At 39.1% G+C, this 20,521-nt stretch overlaps 2 protein-coding genes across 3 annotated transcripts; both read left to right on the top strand.

Moving 5' to 3' along the window:
• Nucleotides 1-1,463: 1,463 nt before the first annotated feature.
• LOC117533993 (zinc metalloproteinase nas-14-like) lies at nt 1,464-4,742 on the top strand. Its single transcript, XM_034198027.1, has 10 exons — nt 1,464-1,564; nt 1,635-1,688; nt 1,894-1,944; nt 2,011-2,064; nt 2,145-2,191; nt 2,991-3,060; nt 3,146-3,260; nt 3,754-3,926; nt 4,200-4,281; nt 4,439-4,742. The coding sequence occupies exons 1-10, from the start codon at nt 1,510-1,512 to the stop codon at nt 4,569-4,571; spliced, it is 834 nt and encodes a 277-aa protein (XP_034053918.1). The 5' UTR covers nt 1,464-1,509; the 3' UTR covers nt 4,572-4,742.
• Nucleotides 4,743-16,677: 11,935 nt separating this feature from the next.
• Nucleotides 16,678-19,963, top strand: LOC117533992 (zinc metalloproteinase nas-14-like). 2 transcript variants are annotated; one of them, XM_034198025.1, is made up of 11 exons: nt 16,678-16,778; nt 16,858-16,911; nt 16,995-17,030; nt 17,117-17,167; nt 17,234-17,287; nt 17,368-17,414; nt 18,212-18,281; nt 18,367-18,481; nt 18,975-19,147; nt 19,421-19,502; nt 19,660-19,963. In XM_034198025.1, the coding sequence occupies exons 1-11, from the start codon at nt 16,724-16,726 to the stop codon at nt 19,790-19,792; spliced, it is 870 nt and encodes a 289-aa protein (XP_034053916.1). In that variant the 5' UTR covers nt 16,678-16,723; the 3' UTR covers nt 19,793-19,963. The 2 variants fall into 2 exon arrangements, with proteins under 2 accessions (XP_034053916.1, XP_034053917.1); XM_034198026.1 differs by lacking the exon at nt 16,995-17,030.
• The last annotated feature ends 558 nt before the right edge of the window (nt 19,964-20,521 follow it).

Raw genomic sequence — 20,521 nt, 5'->3', positions numbered from 1 at the left:
TTCTAATTACTATTAGATCTGGCCCGCCGGTATATTGCACGCATACCTTCACTCCATCCTGAGGGTCTCCTCAGCTCAGAGCCTGAGCCCAAACATTGATGAACTTGCACCCAAGATGAGATGCCAAGTATCTGCTTGAACTAGCATCACAGAGCAGCACACTGAGCTGAATGGATGTTTTCTTCTGCCCTTTTTTTCCTTGTGACAACAGGGCAGGGCCTATTTTAAAAGGCATTTATTTTTATAATCTACTAAAATGCAACAAAAAAGGGTTTGATTATATTAATTTTGTCTTTTTTATTGCACTTTGGCAGCAGATTCCTGTGTAGCTTCAGATCTGAGTTGTCTTATTAGTAAGCCTAATTTATACTTTTGTAGCAACACTATTTTTATATAATGGCAAAGAAAGGGTTCAGAGTATTTTCTTTTTGTCCTGTGTCATATGTGGCAGCACTGTTCAAGGTTTCTTGAAAACATTACCCACTGTAGTATGTGACGTGTGAATAAACTCTGTATCAACAACACTGTTGTGTAACTTCAGTTAAATACTTGTATGTGTGTAGATTAGAAAGAGGTAAGATAAAGGATCTGCATTATTTTATGAAGTATTAATCGTACAAAGGTCAGTTTTATACAAGTAGAAGTGTGTATTTACCTGGTAGTAGGCTGTCAGTAATGGCTACGCCTCTCTATTTGGACTGGTAGATCTCGGCAGACTGGCAACTTTAAAAATAGCTCTCGGTTCAAAAAAGGTTGGGCACCCCTGATGTAGATCCTGCTTTACATATTCTAGCGTAAATGTTAAATGTCTCAATATCTCTATCTGCAGCTTTTCTTATGACATTTTTCCACAGGCCAACAACAGTTTCAAAAAAACTATTTCCCTCAAAGAGAAAACCAAACATGCCCTGTTGTCGTGAGAGAAAAAAGTGCAGAAGGAAACATCCATTGAACTCAGTGTGCTGCTCTGATGCTAGTTCAGATACTTGGCATCTCATCTTGGGTGCAAGGTCATCAATGTTTGGGCTCAGGCTCTGAGCTGAGGAGACCCTCATGATGGAGTGAAGGTGTGCGTGCAATATACCGGCGGGCCAGATCTAATAGTAATTAGAAATTATCCTGCGGGCCGAAATGAAATCCACCAAGGGCCTGATTTGGCCCCCGGGCCTCGAGTTTGACACATGTGACTTAGGTAATGAATAACAGAAAATACCAGGTTCTTTGCAAAGAAGGTAAGAGAAAATAAATATGTTACGTAAAAGCGATGAGTCAAAAATATTGTTGCAAATTGTTGACCTACACCCTAATAATTAGCCCATTGCGCAATATATGTCAAGAAAAAGCCTAAAAATAACACCAATACATTATGAATAGATATCATACTGTGTTAGCCCCTTTAAACCACTGCAGCGCCCTCTACAGGTCAGGCTGAATGCTTATATATAGAGCCTATAATCAGTGAAGTGATCACAGCTGCTGAGGAGACAGTCAGGACGCTAGTTTGTTAGTATGTTGAAACTGTGTTGCACTATGTGGCTTCTGGTCTTCATCTGCATGCTTTCAGGTGAGAATGTAAGCATTCAAAAGTACAAATTGTGCCTAATAATGATTATTCACTCTTTCTTTTCATGCAGTCGTTGGTGGTGTCCCTATAAATGCAACACAGGAGGATACCAGTCATGCAACAGGTTGGTGTTCAATTGATTATTGTTTTTTTAAAGCATTTGATCAAATATAGAAATGATTAACGAGGAATTCCTTGTTTTTGTAGACAATGTTTCTAAGATGTCAGATGTGCAAAAGCAAGTTAAACTGTAATTGTATAGAAACTGAACATTCTGTTTCTATCTGTATTTGTTTTAAACTATGTTTCACTTAATATTTAATGTACAGGTAGTGTCATTCCCTTAAATGGCACCCAGAATATGACTCATCCTGCAACAGGTGCGTTTATCAGATATTGAATGTCGTGTTTTAAAATGATTAGATTTAACCCTCAGATTTCTCTAGGTGTGTTGGTTTCAATGCTAGAGCCACAGCGATCCAGTTCAGAAACTCTAGAAGGTAAACTTTGAATACATGTGTAAAACAAATCTAGTATTTCATAGATGCAATGTACAGTGACTCGTTTTATCACGTCGTAGGGCTTGAAGATGACGTGTTTGTCCATGAGGGAGACATTTTGATCCCGGTAAGAAGGACAACTTTTATTTCCCACATTTCTTTAGGATGCAATGACATTCCTGGCCAACTGTTTTTATTATTGCAAAACAAAGAATAAAGACTCCTGAGCACCAAGGGGCGAGCCGGCACACTAAGGGAAAGCATTGAAGGGGAAATGAATACAACTAATGCATTAAACTACAAATATTTAAACTAATAGCCTACCAATTCTACCTTTGCCACCACTACTCCCCTCCCGACTACTTCTTAGAATTATTACAAATAATAATAATAATGCTTTTTTTAAGTCAGGAAGACCTTAAAGGTGGGGTAGGTAATTCACTTCAGAAACACTTGTTATATTCCATGGAATGATCTTAACATCCCGATAGCAATGAATACATTCAATGCTAATGTCATCAGTGGAAGCCGTGGCGCTGTAAAAATTACGACCAATCATCTGAGCCGGCCCGGCTAAAGTAACTGGATGGCATACCTGCCTGTCAGCCTTCCATCTGTGCACAAACTCATCTCGTGCCCTCATTGGTCATGTGTGTGTTGGAGGAAGGGCTCTGTGAGGAAGTCTGAAGGAAGAGGCAGATTTTTTTCGGCAGCGTACTTTACCCATGGATGTATAAGACTAAAGACTTTACCCACAACCCCACCTTTTAAGTTGTAAAATTAAGTCTGCAAAATTCTGCAATTGTTGATGGAAATTGGGCTCAAAACTGGTCAATTAAGATGATGAATAACCAGATTTATAAATCCATGGAAGTGTTGAAAGTGTGGTGATAAAACCAAACCGTTGTTGCTGTTTATGTTTTCAGGAGGACAGGAATGCCGTGCAGAACCTGTGGTTGGACGCCGTCATGCCGTACACCATCAGTCCGGAACTCAGTGGGTGGATTCTTTATTAACCCGCTCTAATGTTTGACTCATTAGCAACAAGTGATTAGCAACTGTTATGTTTTCACTCCAACAGCTGATCGAGCGTTTGACATCCACGCTGCCTTCAAGATGATCTCAGACGTCACCTGCATTCGCTTCACGCCTCACACCACAGAGCTGAACTACATCGAGTTCCGCAATGGCAAAGGGTGAGAGATGTTACTATTCAACCCAAAACTATTATTATTTCTCTCTTGTCTAGAGGTATTTTGATTTGTGTCTACACTCATAACTATCTAGTAGTAATATAACACTTGTGAACACCTTAAATATATATTTTTCTTTTCACAAAAGGCAGCAAATGAAGCCAAACTCTTTTGTTTTTTAAGTATTAGAAGTTAAAATACAAGTGTTGCTCTCGTATAAATAGCCTCGACTGAAGGATATTTTTTTTTATTTATTTCAGGGAGTTTCTCCAGTGGGTATAGTTCCAATGATAACTGGGAAGATAGATTTCCTTGGGGTGAAAATTGTGCAAATAACTCTCAGAAATAAGGTCCCATGGAGGTCCCCCGGAAAGGGAGGCACTTCGCCTCTCTATACTGCAGCAACACGTGGATACATTTGGTTTAAAAAGTTTCTTTCTGCATGGCTTTATGTTACCAGAAGTAGGAGAGTAAATGCCTTTTCTTGTCTCTGCAGCTGTTCGTCCTACGTTGGATGTGTAGGAGGAGCCCAGAGGCTGTACTCCGCCCCCTCGTGCTCTGTGGGTAATGTTTGCCATGAGATCATCCATGCTCTGGGTCTGCACCACGAACACAACCGCAGGGACCGCGACCAGTACATCTCTGTGGAGTGGAGCAACATCATGCCAGGTGAACACCTGGCTGGGAGACATTATCCTGTATTAAGAAAACACAATGAATAGTTTTTCCATTTCGCATATTTTAAACTGCATATGTATTTTTGGGGCAATTCGATGTAGAAGTAAATTTTAAGGTTTTAATGTTTTATTTTAGATGATACAAATCCTTAAAGGCACAGAAATAAAACATAAAATGGTGCTGTAGCTTAGGATGATTAGAACAAACCAACTCCATGTTCTGCAGAAATCAAGGTGTAATGAATAATTCCTGATTTTTAAAAAGGGAAACGAAGCAACTTCGAGGTGAAACAAGGAGACACTCAGAACCTGCCGTATGACCTCAACTCCATCATGCACTACGGAGCGTAAGTCTGAACCCATCCTCGTGTATTTCTTCCCCTGCATCACATTTAAAAAGAAAAACGAATAATAATGCCAATACAGGATGAATGAATTCTAACTTGGGAAGAACTGTATGTGATAATCCTACACAACTATTTAGTAAATGATCTTTTGTTTCAGGTATTACTTCAGTCAAGATGGCAGTCCGACGGTGTTGTCGAAGAGTAGCGGGGTGCAGATAGGTCAAAGGTCACACCTCAGTGATCTGGATGTACTGAGGCTGAACTCACTCTACCACTGTGGTGACGACTAACCAACTGCGCTACTGTCAAAATATATTACAGACGCATGCATAATCAAAACTGAAGTACAGTTTTCAGTTCATGCAAAGTATTCAGACTTTACTCAGACATGAGGACGCACTGAGCCACGCTGATGTTAACTGACATTAACCATGAGATTAATAAAGTTTTTGAAAATCCTACCCTGCTTGCTCTTTCCTTTTATTGAAAATGTATACCTACAAGCCCTAATGCATATTGTTTATTTTTATAATGGTTAATATACCGCTCTGTGATCAGAAGTAACAATTTGAAAGTATTTAATTTATTCATCTTTGAAAGACACTGAAATAAAAACATCAAAACATCTTTCTTGTGAAAACTTTTTTTTATATTTTCAGAAAATGTGATCAATTCATCTAATTGAAAGCAAATTGGGGTCACTACTGGAAAGGCCACTTCATGTTTTTTCTTTTACCCCAAGTAAGTAATATCCAGAGCTAAAATGCCAACATTTGTTGTACCTTAAACAGTTTTCTAACCCTCGTTGGTATCGCCACAATATATTCAAATAAACAATGAAGTGCTAACAGTAGGCTCTGATTGTATCTGACAACCGTGTGTGTTGTAGGAGGAGCTAAAAGCACAGCCTGTGTACTGTACACTTAAGCCATTGTTTCACATGTTGGGCTCACCTGGGCTTTTTTTGTAAAAATGCTATTAAAACATGAACCTTGGTGACCATCGGGCTGGCCTGCATGGTCTGCCTACAAAACACATTTTATTTTAAGTTTTAAAAAAAAATGATGCATGGATTGGATGCATATAGGGGAGAGTGGGGTAAGTTGCGCCATTTGATAGTTATGCTGATCTCTAAGCAAGGAGAAATGACATAGTAAAAATGAAAACACAAACCTATAGTTCAGGATGTCTCCTATCAATGGCAATGATAATTAATATTTGATCAAGGGCAGTGAAAATATTAGAGAAATGGGAGGAGCTTGCATAATTTCTAGTCACTTGATTACAACTATAAGGCGTTGCCTGGTTACAGGGGTGGTTCAATTTACCCACTGGCTCAATTTACCCCCTTCTCCCCTACTACACTGTAAAAAAAAAACTCGTAAAAAAACGGTCAAAGTACTGGCAGCAGCGGCTGCCAAACAAAAACCCTTAAATTAAAGTAAAAATACATTAACTGAAATAAAGTGAATAAGCCATTAATTTACGGGAATTGTCCTTAAAGATTTTACAGGAAAACACTGTAATTTTACAGATTTATACTCTCTTTTTACAGTCAATAACCTTAAATAAAAGTACAGCACTAAAACATCTACGGGCAAAAAACCTGTAAAAAAACGGTCAAATGACTGGCAGCAGCGGCTGCCAAACAAAAAACATTAAATTAAAGTAAAAATACATTAACTGAAATAAAGTGCAAAAGCAATTAGTATACAGAAATTGTCCTTAAAGATTTTAGAGGAAACTTTCCTCTCTTTTCAAAATCCATTGTCTTAAAATGTTACATTAAAATACCTTAAATAAAGTTCTGATGAGAAAAACAGTTTACATTTTTTTTATTAGATTTGTATGATCAAACACTAAAATAAATACAGAACCTAAAGTTAGAATACTGTTATCTTACAGCTTTTTTCTAACATTTTCCAATCAAACAGGTTCAACAAAATGACATCACAAAATGTTCTGTAGGAAACAATTACTCTGAAAACTTAAAATGAGTGCTGTCAAAATTATCGCGTTAACGGCGGTAATTAATTTTTTTAATTAATTGCGTTAAAATATTTAACGCATTTAACGCATGTGCAGAATGGCCCGCCCCATACGTGCCACCAGTGGCAGCGCCAGGGTATGGCTGGGGTAGGCTACACCCATACCAAGAAATGGCTTAGCCCCACCATGAAAAATGATGTTAAAGGAAGCAAAATAAAGTCTGCCAACTCGCGGAGTAAATTGCACAGACAGCAGTTAGTAAGATTGATTTCAGTAGCCACGGTTTTGAAAACTTTTGTCACGTAGTGATCGTCTTCTCAATAGAACATCTTTGATAACGGCGTGGTGTTGTTGCAGGAAGTCCCGACGTACAGGGCTGCTGTTAACGTCGGTCTGTACAACGGAATTGTGCCCAAACTACGCCAACCGGCTGCGGAGGGAGACTCCCCCCCCCCCCCTTCACTGGAGAACTGCGCTAAAACAGCTGATCACAACGTTCACACTTTGTGGTCACGAAGTACTCCACTAGCCGCCCCTGTAGGATAATGAATATTGGCTGCAAAAAACTTGAGGCCCAATCATGTTTCCTTTGTCCATTCTGCGCTACTGTAGACGTGGCAGTGCAACCTAGAGGACAAACCGATCAGAATCAGAAACGGGTTTATTGCCAGGTAGGTTCACACGTACGAGGAATTTGACTAGGTGTCGTGCACCACGACACCTGGACACACGACATACAAATAAAACAAATTAAAAAGTACACAGATAGCGAACTATATTAAGAACACTGTAATAAAAATATAGTAAGATAGAAATAAAATAAAGCAGTAACTTACATCGAAATAGAATGCAATAAATTATAGAATATAAAATATGTGCAGTAAGCAATATTTAAACATTGCATTATTTACCATCCTGTGATCTCCATTATGTAATGCATAGAGTCTGCGTTGTGGCTGAGGTAAAGTGTCAGTGGGGGGGGGGGCCTTGTTGAGGTGGCGAGAGGTTCTGGTCCTGATGGAGAGAGGTTCTGGTCCTGATGGAGAGAGGTGTTGGTCCTGATGGAGAGAGGTTTTGGTCCTGATGGAGAGAGGTTTTGGTCCTGATGGAGAGAGGTTCTGGTCCTGATGGAGAGAGGTTCTGGTCCTAATGGAGAGAGGTGTTGGTCCTGATGGAGAGAGGTGTTGGTCCTGATGGAGAGAGGTTCTGGTCCTGATGGAGAGAGGTGTTGGTCCTGATGGAGAGAGGTTTTGGTCCTGATGGAGAGAGGTTTTGGTCCTGATGGAGAGAGGTTCTGGTCCTGATGGAGAGAGGTTCTGGTCCTAATGGAGAGAGGTGTTGGTCCTGATGGAGAGAGGTTCTGGTCCTGATGGAGAGAGGTTCTGGTCCTGAGGGAGAGAGGTGTTGGTCCTGATGGAGCGCAGCCTCCAGCCAGAGTGTTGTGTTGAAGGCAGAGCTGAAGTCCACAAACAGGATCCTGGCGTAGGTTCCTGCTGTGTCCAGATGCTGGAGGAGGAAGTGAAGTGATAACTATTAGTAAACCATAATGATGGATGTTATTATCAGCAGCTGCCAATAGATCCCCTACATCTTGTATGATGGACCTTTGAAGCACAAGCACGCACTATTGTGGGAACAATCAAACGCACCCTCCCAGGCACTGCGTGTTAGCGAAGTACAACTGGGATTTCGAAGAGGAAGATATGCTTGGTCAATTCTTAATAAAAAATAAAAACCAACAAATTGAGCACTTGAGTTTTCATTAGCAGCGCCTAGCTACAGCTGCGGAGCTTTAGTAAATACCGTTAACAGTCTATTTCCTTAAAATGGTACATATCGCTGAATCTATATTTTTATCTTCAGGTGATGAAATCTGCATAATGTTCCTGTACAATAAGATTCGAGCATTTTGTAATACAGTGAGGAAATTCAAGACCAGTAAATATTGATTGATTAAACAACACTAAATAAAATGTTAGTGTTTTCTTCAAACTCAAGACTCTCTGCTGCGGCTGTACCTTAAAGACAAAACAATTGTCTGATGATCTTTGTTGAACAAGGTCTGATTGTCCTGTACATGTACAATGTGGGGTATTTTTAAATACTTTACTAAACCACATTCAATATTATGTTAGACACAAGTTAGTTATTACTCACATATCAAAGTATTGTCATCTGCAAGAATAGCTGGGTGCTGCCTGGAGAGACTGATGAGAGGGACACAGGCTGGCGTTAGCAGCTTTCCACACAAAACCATCACATCTTCTCTTCCATAGTCTTCGCTGTCCACTGGTGCTCTGTCAAAAGAGTGAACATCACAGATGTCACGTTAACCCTTTGTTACACAACATACAACCAACATGTGTCAAAAGTGACCCGAATTAGTTTTAATTGTAAATATCTTTGCAATAAATTACTTTAACCATTCAGGATCCCAGGTATTCCTCAATTAACATGTTTTGGATCAACACCAATTCTAAATTTGTATTTGTCCCTTTCTTACTTTTTGAATAAAAATCATGTTTCTATCACTACACTTCTAAGGCACAACATGGGTCAAACATTACCCGTATTCTTTTGCTATGATATTTCATGCATGGCTGAGTGTTTCTTTACTATACATTTTCAAAAATAATTAATTTTAGCAGTGATTTGGACCAAGCATGTATGATGTAGTAATACAAAAAGTATTTTAGTTCACAGTGTGACATTAGCTAGTCATGTTAGCGTGTAATATATAGAGCAGAGCTAACTAGCAAATTAGCCGAACGTTAGCGGTTAGCTGTTTATGCTATGCTAGCTGTTGGCTACTGAACATTAACAAACTAGATTCCGCTGTAAGAAAGCTGTGAAACTTTACATTAAACTTGGCGACAACACTGTGATACCCCACTGCATGTTTATGTGTAATTCTCCCGTGTTGGAGACGAGAGGGTGGGAGGGGGGCGGCACTGCAATAAACTGTAAACTAACGTTAGCAGCCGCATGTTAAGCCGGGTTTCCCGGGCGCAACATCTTGCAAGAAACAGCATCTCAGGGATTCTTAACATTTAACAACCTATTAATTATGCATACCAACTTAACGGGAAGAAACTCAGCTAACTAGAAGAAGAAACGTAACCGTAAATAAAAAATAAAACATTCACAAACTAAGTAAGGATTATCTAAATACATGTTTAACTCCATTACAGTTGCAGGACTCACCAGATCTCAAGTCTTCTGTTCTTTGTTGACGTCCCGATGCTCATATTTAACGTGTAGATGTAAAACGATCCCGATATGAATCCATAAACTCCTGTAACAGACACACAGATAGCTGTAGCTCCAGCAGGAGGAGACCCGCTCAAACTGACTTGGATGTTTCAAATGTGAACGACAGGCGCGGACAGTTCTCATTGGCAGGTTTCTTCGATGATGTTTATATTAACCAATCAGGAGTGTTGTGGACTCATTCCAAACATGCCTGACTTGTCTGCCGTGTTTTGGCTGAATTCTATTTCAAGTGCCGTAGCTCTGGCTGTCGGCCAGAATCCGAAAACCATACATTATACTGTAAAACTAAGGTTTATTACTGTAAATTGACCAATGGAAAAAAAACACAGCAACAGAACACATAAATAAAACAAGGATAACTGTGACTTATTGTTGAGTAAATAACAGTGTGTGTTTTAAACCTTGGTCCTCCCTGCAGAGATTTCTCCACTTTCTATGATTTTTTTTTTTAATGATATTGTCAACTGTAGATGTTTACAATATAGTAAGTTAGGAATTTCATGAAAACATATTTATTTACTTTTGTTTCAACATTGGATATTTTGTGTTTTTGTTGGATTCAATCGAATATTGAGAAAATGATTTATGTAAAAATGTTTTACTTACATTTTACGTTTTTTTTATTTTACGCTTTTCTTACAGTTTTATGTTTACCTTAAAATTACAAAGAACATCTTAAAGTCTTATAATAGTAATACACTTTTATATTACGAGTTACATATTTAATTACAGATAAAAACATTTTATTTTACGTACATCTGCATGTATTTTCTGAAAGTGCAAAAATACTGTAAATATTATATAGTAAATTTACAGTAAAAAAAAGACGAAATAAACGTTATTTGTTGTTATTGTCAAAATACTTCAAATAATGTTTTGGGTTGTTAATTTATAGTTAATATCTGTCATTTTACAGGATTTTGCAAGTTATTTAAAAAAACATGATAATTACTATACAAATTTACAGTTATTTCCTGTAAAATTACGATCTTTTTTTACAGTGTAGATAATAATCTCTCACTCCTAAAACATCTAAATCTACTTCCAGCTTGGATAATTGTTCATAAAATACATCGATTGTTTGTTCTTTACGCTTCTTGAAATCCTAAAAACAAAGTTTTCTAGAACGGATTACAAATCGCCTGAAAATGGTACAAACAAGTTGCAACGTGTGACGAAGGTGTTGCGCTGGGCTATATCATGCAATCGAAAGTGACATTTTAACTCGCTTGCGGAGATATTCCCGCGAGATTCACTACCCCCCCCCCCCAGTTGACAGGGGTCGCCAGTCACGAGCACTGTTATTCTGGGGGTCGCGGGCTGAAAAGTTTGGGAACCCCTGCATTAACAGCTTCTTATACCATCAAATAATTTACCTGCCAGAAACGATAGACTATGATGTAGAGGAGGGGTCCCCTCCCAGTCGATCGCGAGATGTGTCTAAAAATAGAACAACAATATTCTGTTTTATCGATTATGTTCTATAACATAATCTTCCTGTGCCAGAATAATGCACTTGAACGCATCAAAGCTTTGTGATTGGCCTGCGTGACCCCATGTGTCGGTGGACTAGTTCGCTAACATTGTCCGTGTCAACAGGAGTGACAGTCCGCACACACACTCATCTGCAATGCGAGCGTAGCTTTATCGAAGAAGGGTAATTTAGGAGCGGCATTTCAAAACAGTGCACAAACGCTACGAGACGGAATTCCCTCCTAATTCTGCCCTACGCTCCAAAAGGGGAGGGGCCTGAAAGGACAGCTAAATGCACAGCAGTCCATTTTCACCCCGCCCAACAACAAGAGCAAGGCTGCTACCATAGCATCTTATCGTGTCAGTCACGTTCTTGCGAAACACACAGGGCCGCCCCTGGCCATCTTGGGGCCCTAAGCGACATTGTGAGATGAGGCCCCGCCCCCCAACCGACAGGAGTGAAACACATTTTTTTTGGAAACAAAGTAGGCTACTTTGCAAATATAATTTCTGTTTATTATTATTGTCAACACTTTTTTATGCAGTGAGGTAAATGGTTGTGCATGTATGTCGTTCAGTATGCGTTTACAGGTGAATACGTCTGCATTTCCTGCCAAATACTAGCCTCAAAAAGATTAAAATATAATTAATGCAAATAAACAACTTCTACTAATAATAATAATAATAATAATCATAATCAATTCAATAATATAAATACTATATTATTTTATTATAATATAGTTGTATAGTCAAGACAAAACATGCTTATGACATGCTCAAAAACTGATATTTCTTAAATCTGTATTCAAATGTAGTTCCCTCTGTCAGCAATGTATCAACAACTACACACACATTTCTATCAGTATTTCTCTGTGTTGTGGTTGACATGATGATGACTGTTAGGAGTTAAGGGGAGAGGCTGAGCGTCACCATGACGATGACTGTTAGGAGTTAAGGGGAGAGGCTGAGCATCACCATGAAATGTGCAAATTGACATAAAAATGAATATAAGGGGGGAAAATGCTCCATGTTTTTTAGGCTGCAAACTTTAACTGTTATGTAAGCCAACTAGACAGACAGTGTATCACTCTTCCTCCTGTACATTAGCAGATAAAAGGCATCACATACTTGAATGAATGGTAAATAAAGAATGCTGGAAATAACTGCATCTCCATTAGCCTATATGCTATGCAGAGACTGCCTTCTTCATGTCGTGAATTGCAGCTGATGTTTTAATATGGCAATTGGCAATTTGACTTATACAACATTCGCAAGTTGTACATCTGACTCATACAATAACCCACCTTCGAGTGATGCTCTAGTTTCTTAAAGTTTTTTTTTTTTTCCCTCTAGCTTGCGCCGGACTGAAACTGTCTTTTCACCGACATCTCTTCACCTGCACTAGTGGTCGTATCAAAGCCGTGATTGGTCAGATGTCGATTCATTGCAACGGTGTCGGGTTACAGACGTGCTCCCCTTGTCACCTCTCACTCTCGCGTGTCAGCCGGGGGTGCGCGGAGAACTGAGCGGAGAACTGCGCACAGCAGCTGAGGCCCTCTGGGCAGGGCCCCATGCAGCCTGCGTGATTGGCCTGTAGGGAGGGGCGGCCCTGGAAACACATGAAGTCTTTCAAAGACGGCGAAGTTGTGAAAGAAGCATTCCTGGAGGCTGCCGACGCGCTTTTGGGGGACAGTAAAAATAACAGTAGCATTTCAACAGGTTTTTGATATAATAAAAACTCAAGTTAGATACCGTTATTAATCAGCTGTAAGTTTGAGTTTGTTTGAACTTATTCATTATAATTATTGTACAAAATGGTATAAGAATGCAAACTTAAATTGATTATAGTCTATTATCAATTCAGGTTAAGAAACTAGTGTTGCTTGCATCCTATTTTAAAAGGCATTTATTTTTATAATCTACTAAAATGCAACAAAAAAGGGTTTGATTATATTAATTTTGTCTTTTTTATTGCACTTTGGCAGCAGATTCCTGTGTAGCTTCAGATCTGAGTTGTCTTATTAGTAAGCCTAATTTTTACTTTTGTAGCAACACTATTTTTATATAATGGCAAAGAAAGAGTTCAGATTATTTTCTTTTTTACTGTTCAATGTTTCTTGAAAACATTACCCACTGAAGTATGTGACGTGTGAATACACTCCAACTCTGTATCAACAACACTGTTATGTAACTTCAGTTAAATACTTGTATGTGTGTAGATTAGAAAGAGGTAAGATAAAGGATCTGCAGTATTTTATGAAGTATTAATTGTACAAAGGTCAGTTTTATACAAGTAGATGTGTGTATTTACCTGGTAGTAGGCTGTCAGTAATGGCTACGCCTCTCTCTACCACGGGCCTGATTTGGCCCCCGGGCCTTGAGTTTGACACATGTGACTTAGGTAATGAATAACAGAAAATACCAGGTTATTTGCAAAGAAGGTAAGAGAAAATAAATATGTTATGTAAAAGCGATGAGTAAAAAATATTGTTGCAAATTGTTAACCTACACCAGGGGTGGGGAACCTCCGGCCCCCGGGCCGTATTCGGCCCGCGAGACCGTTTGGTACGGCCCTTGAGGTCATTTATAAACACACGCAAAAAAGAAACATTTAAGAAATCTAGACCGCAAAAAAATTAAACAAGGGAGTGCCTGTTTTTCCTGGCCAAGGTCAGGGTCCTTGAACACAACACGAGCCTAACGTGTCATCACGTGGTATATGTCTCGTCTGACAGGGGTGCAGTTCTGACGGAGAGCACCAGAACGCTACTCCGCCACTTCCAAAAATGGCAGTACCCAGAGCCATATAATAGAAGAGTTACGACATCTCCGTTCACTCCAATGGACCACTTTTTTACAGCAATGGCGGATCGTGGAGCCTCTCAATCGTTCCCCGGAAGTTAGCGCCAAGGCTAGCAGAGCTGTGGAGTTGCAGCATAATAGACCGTTCGTGACGGACTTTTAAAGGTAAGAAGAAGTTTAAAGATTTATATTGCGGATATTATCAGTACATCTGATTCAAATTAACATGTGTATTAAAGGATGTCAGTGGATTATCCCTTAATTAGTAGATTTAGGGAACGTTTACAGATAACAGATTAAGCTAGGATACCGAAGCAAGTTAGCAACACACGTTGAACAGCCTTTTAATTGTAAATTCCGTTCTCTTAATGTCTATTTGGTCCAACGTTGTTGAATTAGAGAAGAGGGGCTTCTAAACGGGATTGTATGCGGGGGTGGAGGCAGTTAAATATTAGATAAATATAACTTTGGTGCGTGTAAGAGTGAGTGTTTTTAGCAGAGCCATATTGTGTCCTTGTGATTATGTTGATTATTACCTGTCTGTATAATGTTGCAGCTCAGATGATTTTGGATTGATGGCAAAGGGAGAGGGACTTACGTGAGAGTGAAAACACAAGGTAAGTTTAATACTAGTGTTTTATATAAGTAAACACCTTATCTCCCCAAGGCAATTTCCCATCCAATAGGTGTGCTATATAGGTGTGTATAACCCTTTCTCCTGTCTGTTACTCCCTCTTTCAGCACAAGAACCAGAGGGGGATTCAATGGAGCCTGAATAGCTGCACTGAGACCCTGCACCCTGAGTCTCAACTCTGTGTTTTTCAAGCCTTTCCCTGTTTTTTGTATTAAACAAAACATTAAGCTTTCCCAATGGTGTGGTTTTCGTTTTGTGAAAAAGTGCAAATGCAGTGTTTGTATATAATTACATCACATATGTTTTTGCAGTTGGTTGTGAAATTGCTCCTGCTGACTTGAGCCAGACATTTTTTCCTCCGCTCTGTGTCAGTGGGGAAGCCGTACATTCGTACTCCTTTCTCGGAGCGATTTGAGCATCCCCAGGCAGCACAGCAAACCATGGTGGCGACTAGGAGGCAGCCCAGCAAACCAGGACAACACGGAGGAAAAGGCACAGACAAACTGCATGATATGCTATTCAATGTTTATTGAATTCCATGTATTTGCAATGGATGTTCCTAAAACAACACATTTAACATCATCCTCATCATGCTGCTGCTGCTAGTCCTTTGATAGTCACCTGTCGGTCTCCTGTCCTTTCTGAAAGCCATAAAGATGACATTAGTCATTTAGATAACTTGTGTCCTCAATTACCATGGGATTACTGAAACTACCATGAATTTAAGAAAATTGTAGCAATTAATCTAATCTGAATTTTAAAGCATTACTTTAGATCCCCTCCCTCTAAATATATCAATACACATTAGAAAGTGATGCTCCTGACTACCATATGAGTTTAAGAAGATAATATTGGTTTTAAAGAATTCAATGCTATAAATAAACAGCAACAGGCTCTTTAACCAAGGCACTGTTAGCCTAACATGTAAACTAGTTGTTCACACTAATCCTAATATTATCACTTAATATTAGCAAATTCTATTTTTTAAACATATTGATGTAAATACATACACATATCGATTTGTTGTATAAATATTGCAAATCAAAACCTTTATTCACTAATAATTACCAAAAATCGTAGTTCTATCTCCTGTTATCAATGCATTCACATTGCCCGCCATGAACTTCCGGGGAACAATCCTCTTCTACATGAACCACGTGACGATAACCGTTTTTGGACTTCCGTTGTCGTAACTCTTCTATTATATGGCTCTGGCAGTAGCCTACCCATAAGCAGCGCCATATAGATAGAATGTGGCGCTGCCCATAAAGAGCCGTACACATGCCGCAGTTTTTGCGTGGCTGTGTCTTTAGTTGAAAGCCCAGTGGCGATCTGTTCATCTGTCATACTGATCATACAGTCAATAACTTTGTTGTTATTAGCATCTGGTTAGCTAGCTATGCTAACGAGTATAAGAAGCTTTTTCTACAACCAGTGAGGTAAAGGCACATCTTTATATGATCATTATAGTTATAAAAAAATAAGAGAATGAAGTAAACAGGTATAAAATACTATATGACTGTAAAAAAAAGTTGTTATTAATAAACAAGAATACAGTTTTTTTTTAAAGAAAAATAAAATCTGCTTACAGTTCTGTTTCATATGGATGTTGAGAGATGTATCCATAGATCTCTTAATGTTGCTCTCAAAGTGCACCAGATTGATGCTTTTAACTTCAACATTTAAAAAAAAAAAAATCTTCCTGGGAGAGGATGCCCCCCCGGACCCCCCTAGAGGAGGTTAGGTCCCCCCCCCCCCACTTAAACAATGTCCACATGGATAGGATACTAAATACATTTGCACACATCTTGTGTCCATATCTTTCTGTTTTGGTGGCCATGCCACAACCATGCACGTATGCATGCGCGAGTCATGGTAAGATATCTGGATTAAGAGGTTGCTTTTTCTTTGCAGAGCATGAAAGAAAGGCGAAATGAATGGGCGGTGATTTTAGTATTTTTAAGCAGATGTTGAGTTCAATGATTTGTACGGCCCTCGGAGGATGTTGAAAAAATTGAAATGGCCTTTGAGAGGAAAAAGGTTCCCCACCCCTGATCTACACCTTAATAATTAGTCCCCATTGCGCAATATATGTCAAGAAAAAGCCTAAAAATAACACCAATACCTTATGAATAGATATCATACTGTGTTAGCCCCTTTAAACCACTGCAGCGCCCTCTACAGGTCAGGCTGAATGCTTATATATAGAGCCTATAATCAGTGAAGTGATCACAGCTGCTGAGGAGACAGTCAGGACGCTAGTTTGTTAGTATGTTGAAACTGTGTTGCACTATGTGGCTTCTGGTCTTCATCTGCATGCTTTCAGGTGAGAATGTAAGCATTCAAAAGTACAAATTGTGCCTAATAATAATAATAATGATTATTCACTCTTTCTTTTCATGCAGTCGTTGGTGGTGTCCCTATAAATGCAACACAGGAGGATACCAGTCATGCAACAGGTTGGTGTTCAATTGATTATTGTTTTTTTAAAGCATTTGATCAAATATACAAATTATTAACGAGGAATTCCTTGTTTTTGTAGACAATGTTTCTACGATGTCAGATGTGCAAAAACAAGTTAAACTGTAATTGTATACAAACTGAACATTCTGTTTCTATCTCTATTTGTTTTAAATTATGTTTCACTTAATATTTAATGTACAGGTAGTGTCATTCCCTTAAATGGCACCCAGAATATGACTCATCCTGCAACAGGTGCGTTTATCAGATATTGAATGTCGTGTTTTAAAATGATTAGATTTAACCCTCAGATTTCTCTAGGTGTGTTGGTTTCAATGCTAGAGCCACAGCGATCCAGTTCAGAAACTCTAGAAGGTAAACTTTGAATACATGTGTAAAACAAATCTAGTATTTCATAGATGCAATGTACAGTGACTCGTTTTATCACGTCGTAGGGCTTGAAGATGACGTGTTTGTCCATGAGGGAGACATTTTGATCCCGGTAAGAAGGACAACTTTTATTTCCCACATTTCTTTAGGATGCAATGACATTCCTGGCCAACTGTTTTTATTATTGCAAAACAAAGAATAAAGACTCCTGAGCACCAAGGGGCGAGCCGGCACACTAAGGGAAAGCATTGAAGGGGAAATTAATACAACTAATGCATTAAACTACAAATATTTAAACTAATAGCCTACCAATTCTACCTTTGCCACCACTACTCCCCTCCCCGACTACTTCTTAGAATTATTACAAATAATAATAATGCTTTTTTTAAGTCAGGAAGACGTTAAAGGTGGGCTAGGTAATTCACTTCAGAAACACTTGTTATATTCCATGGAATGATCTTAACATCCCGATAGCAATGAATACATTAAATGCTAATGTCATCTGTGGAAGCCGTGGCGCTGTAAAAAGCACGACCAATCATCTGAGCCGGCCCGGCTAAAGTAACTGGATGGCATACCTGCCTGTCAGCCTTCCATCTGTGCACAAACTCATCTCGTGCCCTCATTGGTCATGTGTGTGTTGGAGGAAGGGCTCTGTGAGGAAGTCTGAAGGAAGAGGCAGATTTTTGTTCGGCTGCGTATTTTACCCATGGATGTATAAGACTAAAGACTTTACCTACAACCCACCTTTTAAGTTGTAAAATTAAGTCTGCAGAATTCTGCAATTGTTGATGGAAATTGGTCTCAAAACTGGTCAATTAAGACGATGAACAACCAGATTTATAAATCCATGGAAGTGTTGAAAGTGTGGCGATAAAACCGAACCGTTGTTGCTGTTTATATTTTCAGGAGGACAGGAATGCCGTGCAGAACCTGTGGTTGGACGCCGTCATGCCGTACACCATCAGTCAGGAACTCAGTGGGTGGATTCTTTATGAACCCGCTCTAATGTTTGACTCATTAGCAACAAGTGATTAGCAACTGTTATGTTTTCATTCCAACAGCTGATCGAGCGTTTGACATCCACGCTGCCTTCAAGATGATCTCAGACGTCACCTGCATTCGCTTCACGCCTCACACCACAGAGCTGAACTACATCGAGTTCCGCAATGGCAAAGGGTGAGAGATGTTACTATTCAACACAAAACTATTATTATTTCTCTCTTGTCTAGAGGTATTTTGATTCGTGTCTACATTCATAACTATCTAGTAGTAATATAACACTTGTGAACACCTTAAATATATATTTTTCTTTTCACAAAAGGCAGCAAATGAAGTCAAACTTTTTTGTTTTTTAAGTATTAGAAGTTAAAATATGAGTGTTGCTCTCGTATAAATAGCCTCGACTGAAGGATATTTATTTGTATTTATTTCAGGGAGTTTCTCCAGTGGATATAGTTCCAATGATAACTGGGAAGATAGGTTTTCTTGGGGTGAAAATTGTGCAAATAACTCTCAGAAATAAGGTCCCTTGGAGGTCCCCCGGAAAGGGAGGCACTTCGCCTCTCTCTACTGCAGCAACACGTGGATACATTTGGTTTAAAAAGTTTCTTTCTGCATGGCTTTATGTTACCAGAAGTAGGAGAGTAAATGCCTTTTCTTGTCTCTGCAGCTGTGCGTCCTACGTTGGATGTGTAGGAGGAGCCCAGATGCTGTACTACGCCCCCTCGTGCTCTGTGGGTAATGTTTGCCATGAGATCATCCATGCTCTTGGTCTGCACCACGAACACAACCGCAGGGACCGCGACCAGTACATCTCTGTGGAGTGGAGCAACATCATGCCAGGTGAACACCTGGCTGTGAGACATTATCCTGTATTAAGAAAACACAATGAATAGTTTTTCCATTTCGCATATTTTAAACTGCATATGTATTTTTGGGGCAATTCGATGTAGAAGTACGTTGTAAGGTTTTAATGTTTTATTTTAGATGATACAAATCCTTAAAGGCACAGAAATAAAACATAAAATGGTGCTGTAGCTTAGGATGATTAGAACAAACCAACTCCATGTTCTGCAGAAATCAAGGTGTAATGAATAATTCCTGATTTTTAAAAAGGGAAACGACGCAACTTCGAGGTGCAACAAGGAGACACTCAGAACCTGCCGTATGACCTCAACTCCATCATGCACTACGGAGAGTAAGTCTGAACCCATCCTCGTGTATTTCTTCCCCTGCATCACATTTAAAAAGAAAAACGAATAATAATGCCAATACAGGATGAATGAATTCTAACTTGGGAAGAACTGTATGTGATAATCCTACACAACTATTTAGTAAATGATCTTTTGTTTCAGGTATTACTTCAGTCAAGATGGCAGTCCGACGGTGTTGTCGAAGAGTAGCGGGGTGCAGATGGGTCAAAGGTCACACCTCAGTGAGCTGGATGTACTGAGGCTGAACTCACTCTACCACTGTGGTGACGACTAACCAACTGCGCTACTGTCAAAATATATTACAGACGCATGCATAATCAAAACTGAAGTACAGTTTTCAGTTCATGCAAAGTATTCAAACTTTACTCAGACATGAGGACGCACTGAGCCACGCTGATGTTAACTGACATTAACCATGAGATTAATAAAGTTTTTGAAAATCCTACCCCGCTTGCTCTTTCCTTTTATTGAAAACGTATACCTACAAGCCCTAATGCATTTTGTTTATTTTTATAATGGTTAATATACCGCTCTGTGATCAGAAGTAACAATTTGAAAGTATTTAATTTATTCATCTTTGAAAGACACTGAAATCAAAACATCAAAACATCTTTCTTGTGAAAACTTTTTTTTATATTTTCAGAAAATGTGATCAATTCATCTAATTGAAAGCAAATTGGGGTCACTACTGGAAAGGCCACTTCATGTTTTTTCTTTTACCCAAGTAAGTAATATCCAGAGCTAAAATGAAGTGCTAACAGTAGGCTCTGATTGTATCTGACAACCGTGTGTGTTGTAGGAGGAGCTAAAAGCACAGCCTGTGTACTGTACACTTAAGCCATTGTTTCACATGTTGGGCTCGCCTGGGCTTTTTAAAAAAAAAAAAATGCTATTAAAACATGAACCTTTGTGACCATCGGTCTGGCCTGCATGGTCTGCCTACAAAACACATTTTATTTTAAGTTTTAAAAAAAATTATGCATGGGTTGGATGCATATAGGGG

The sequence above is a fragment of the Gymnodraco acuticeps genome, unplaced genomic scaffold, assembly GCF_902827175.1.
Source record: "Gymnodraco acuticeps unplaced genomic scaffold, fGymAcu1.1, whole genome shotgun sequence".
NCBI classification, from domain to species: domain Eukaryota; kingdom Metazoa; phylum Chordata; class Actinopteri; order Perciformes; family Bathydraconidae; genus Gymnodraco; species Gymnodraco acuticeps.
Note: the sequence above shows the minus strand (reverse complement) of the source record. Positions and strands in the feature narration are given on the sequence as shown.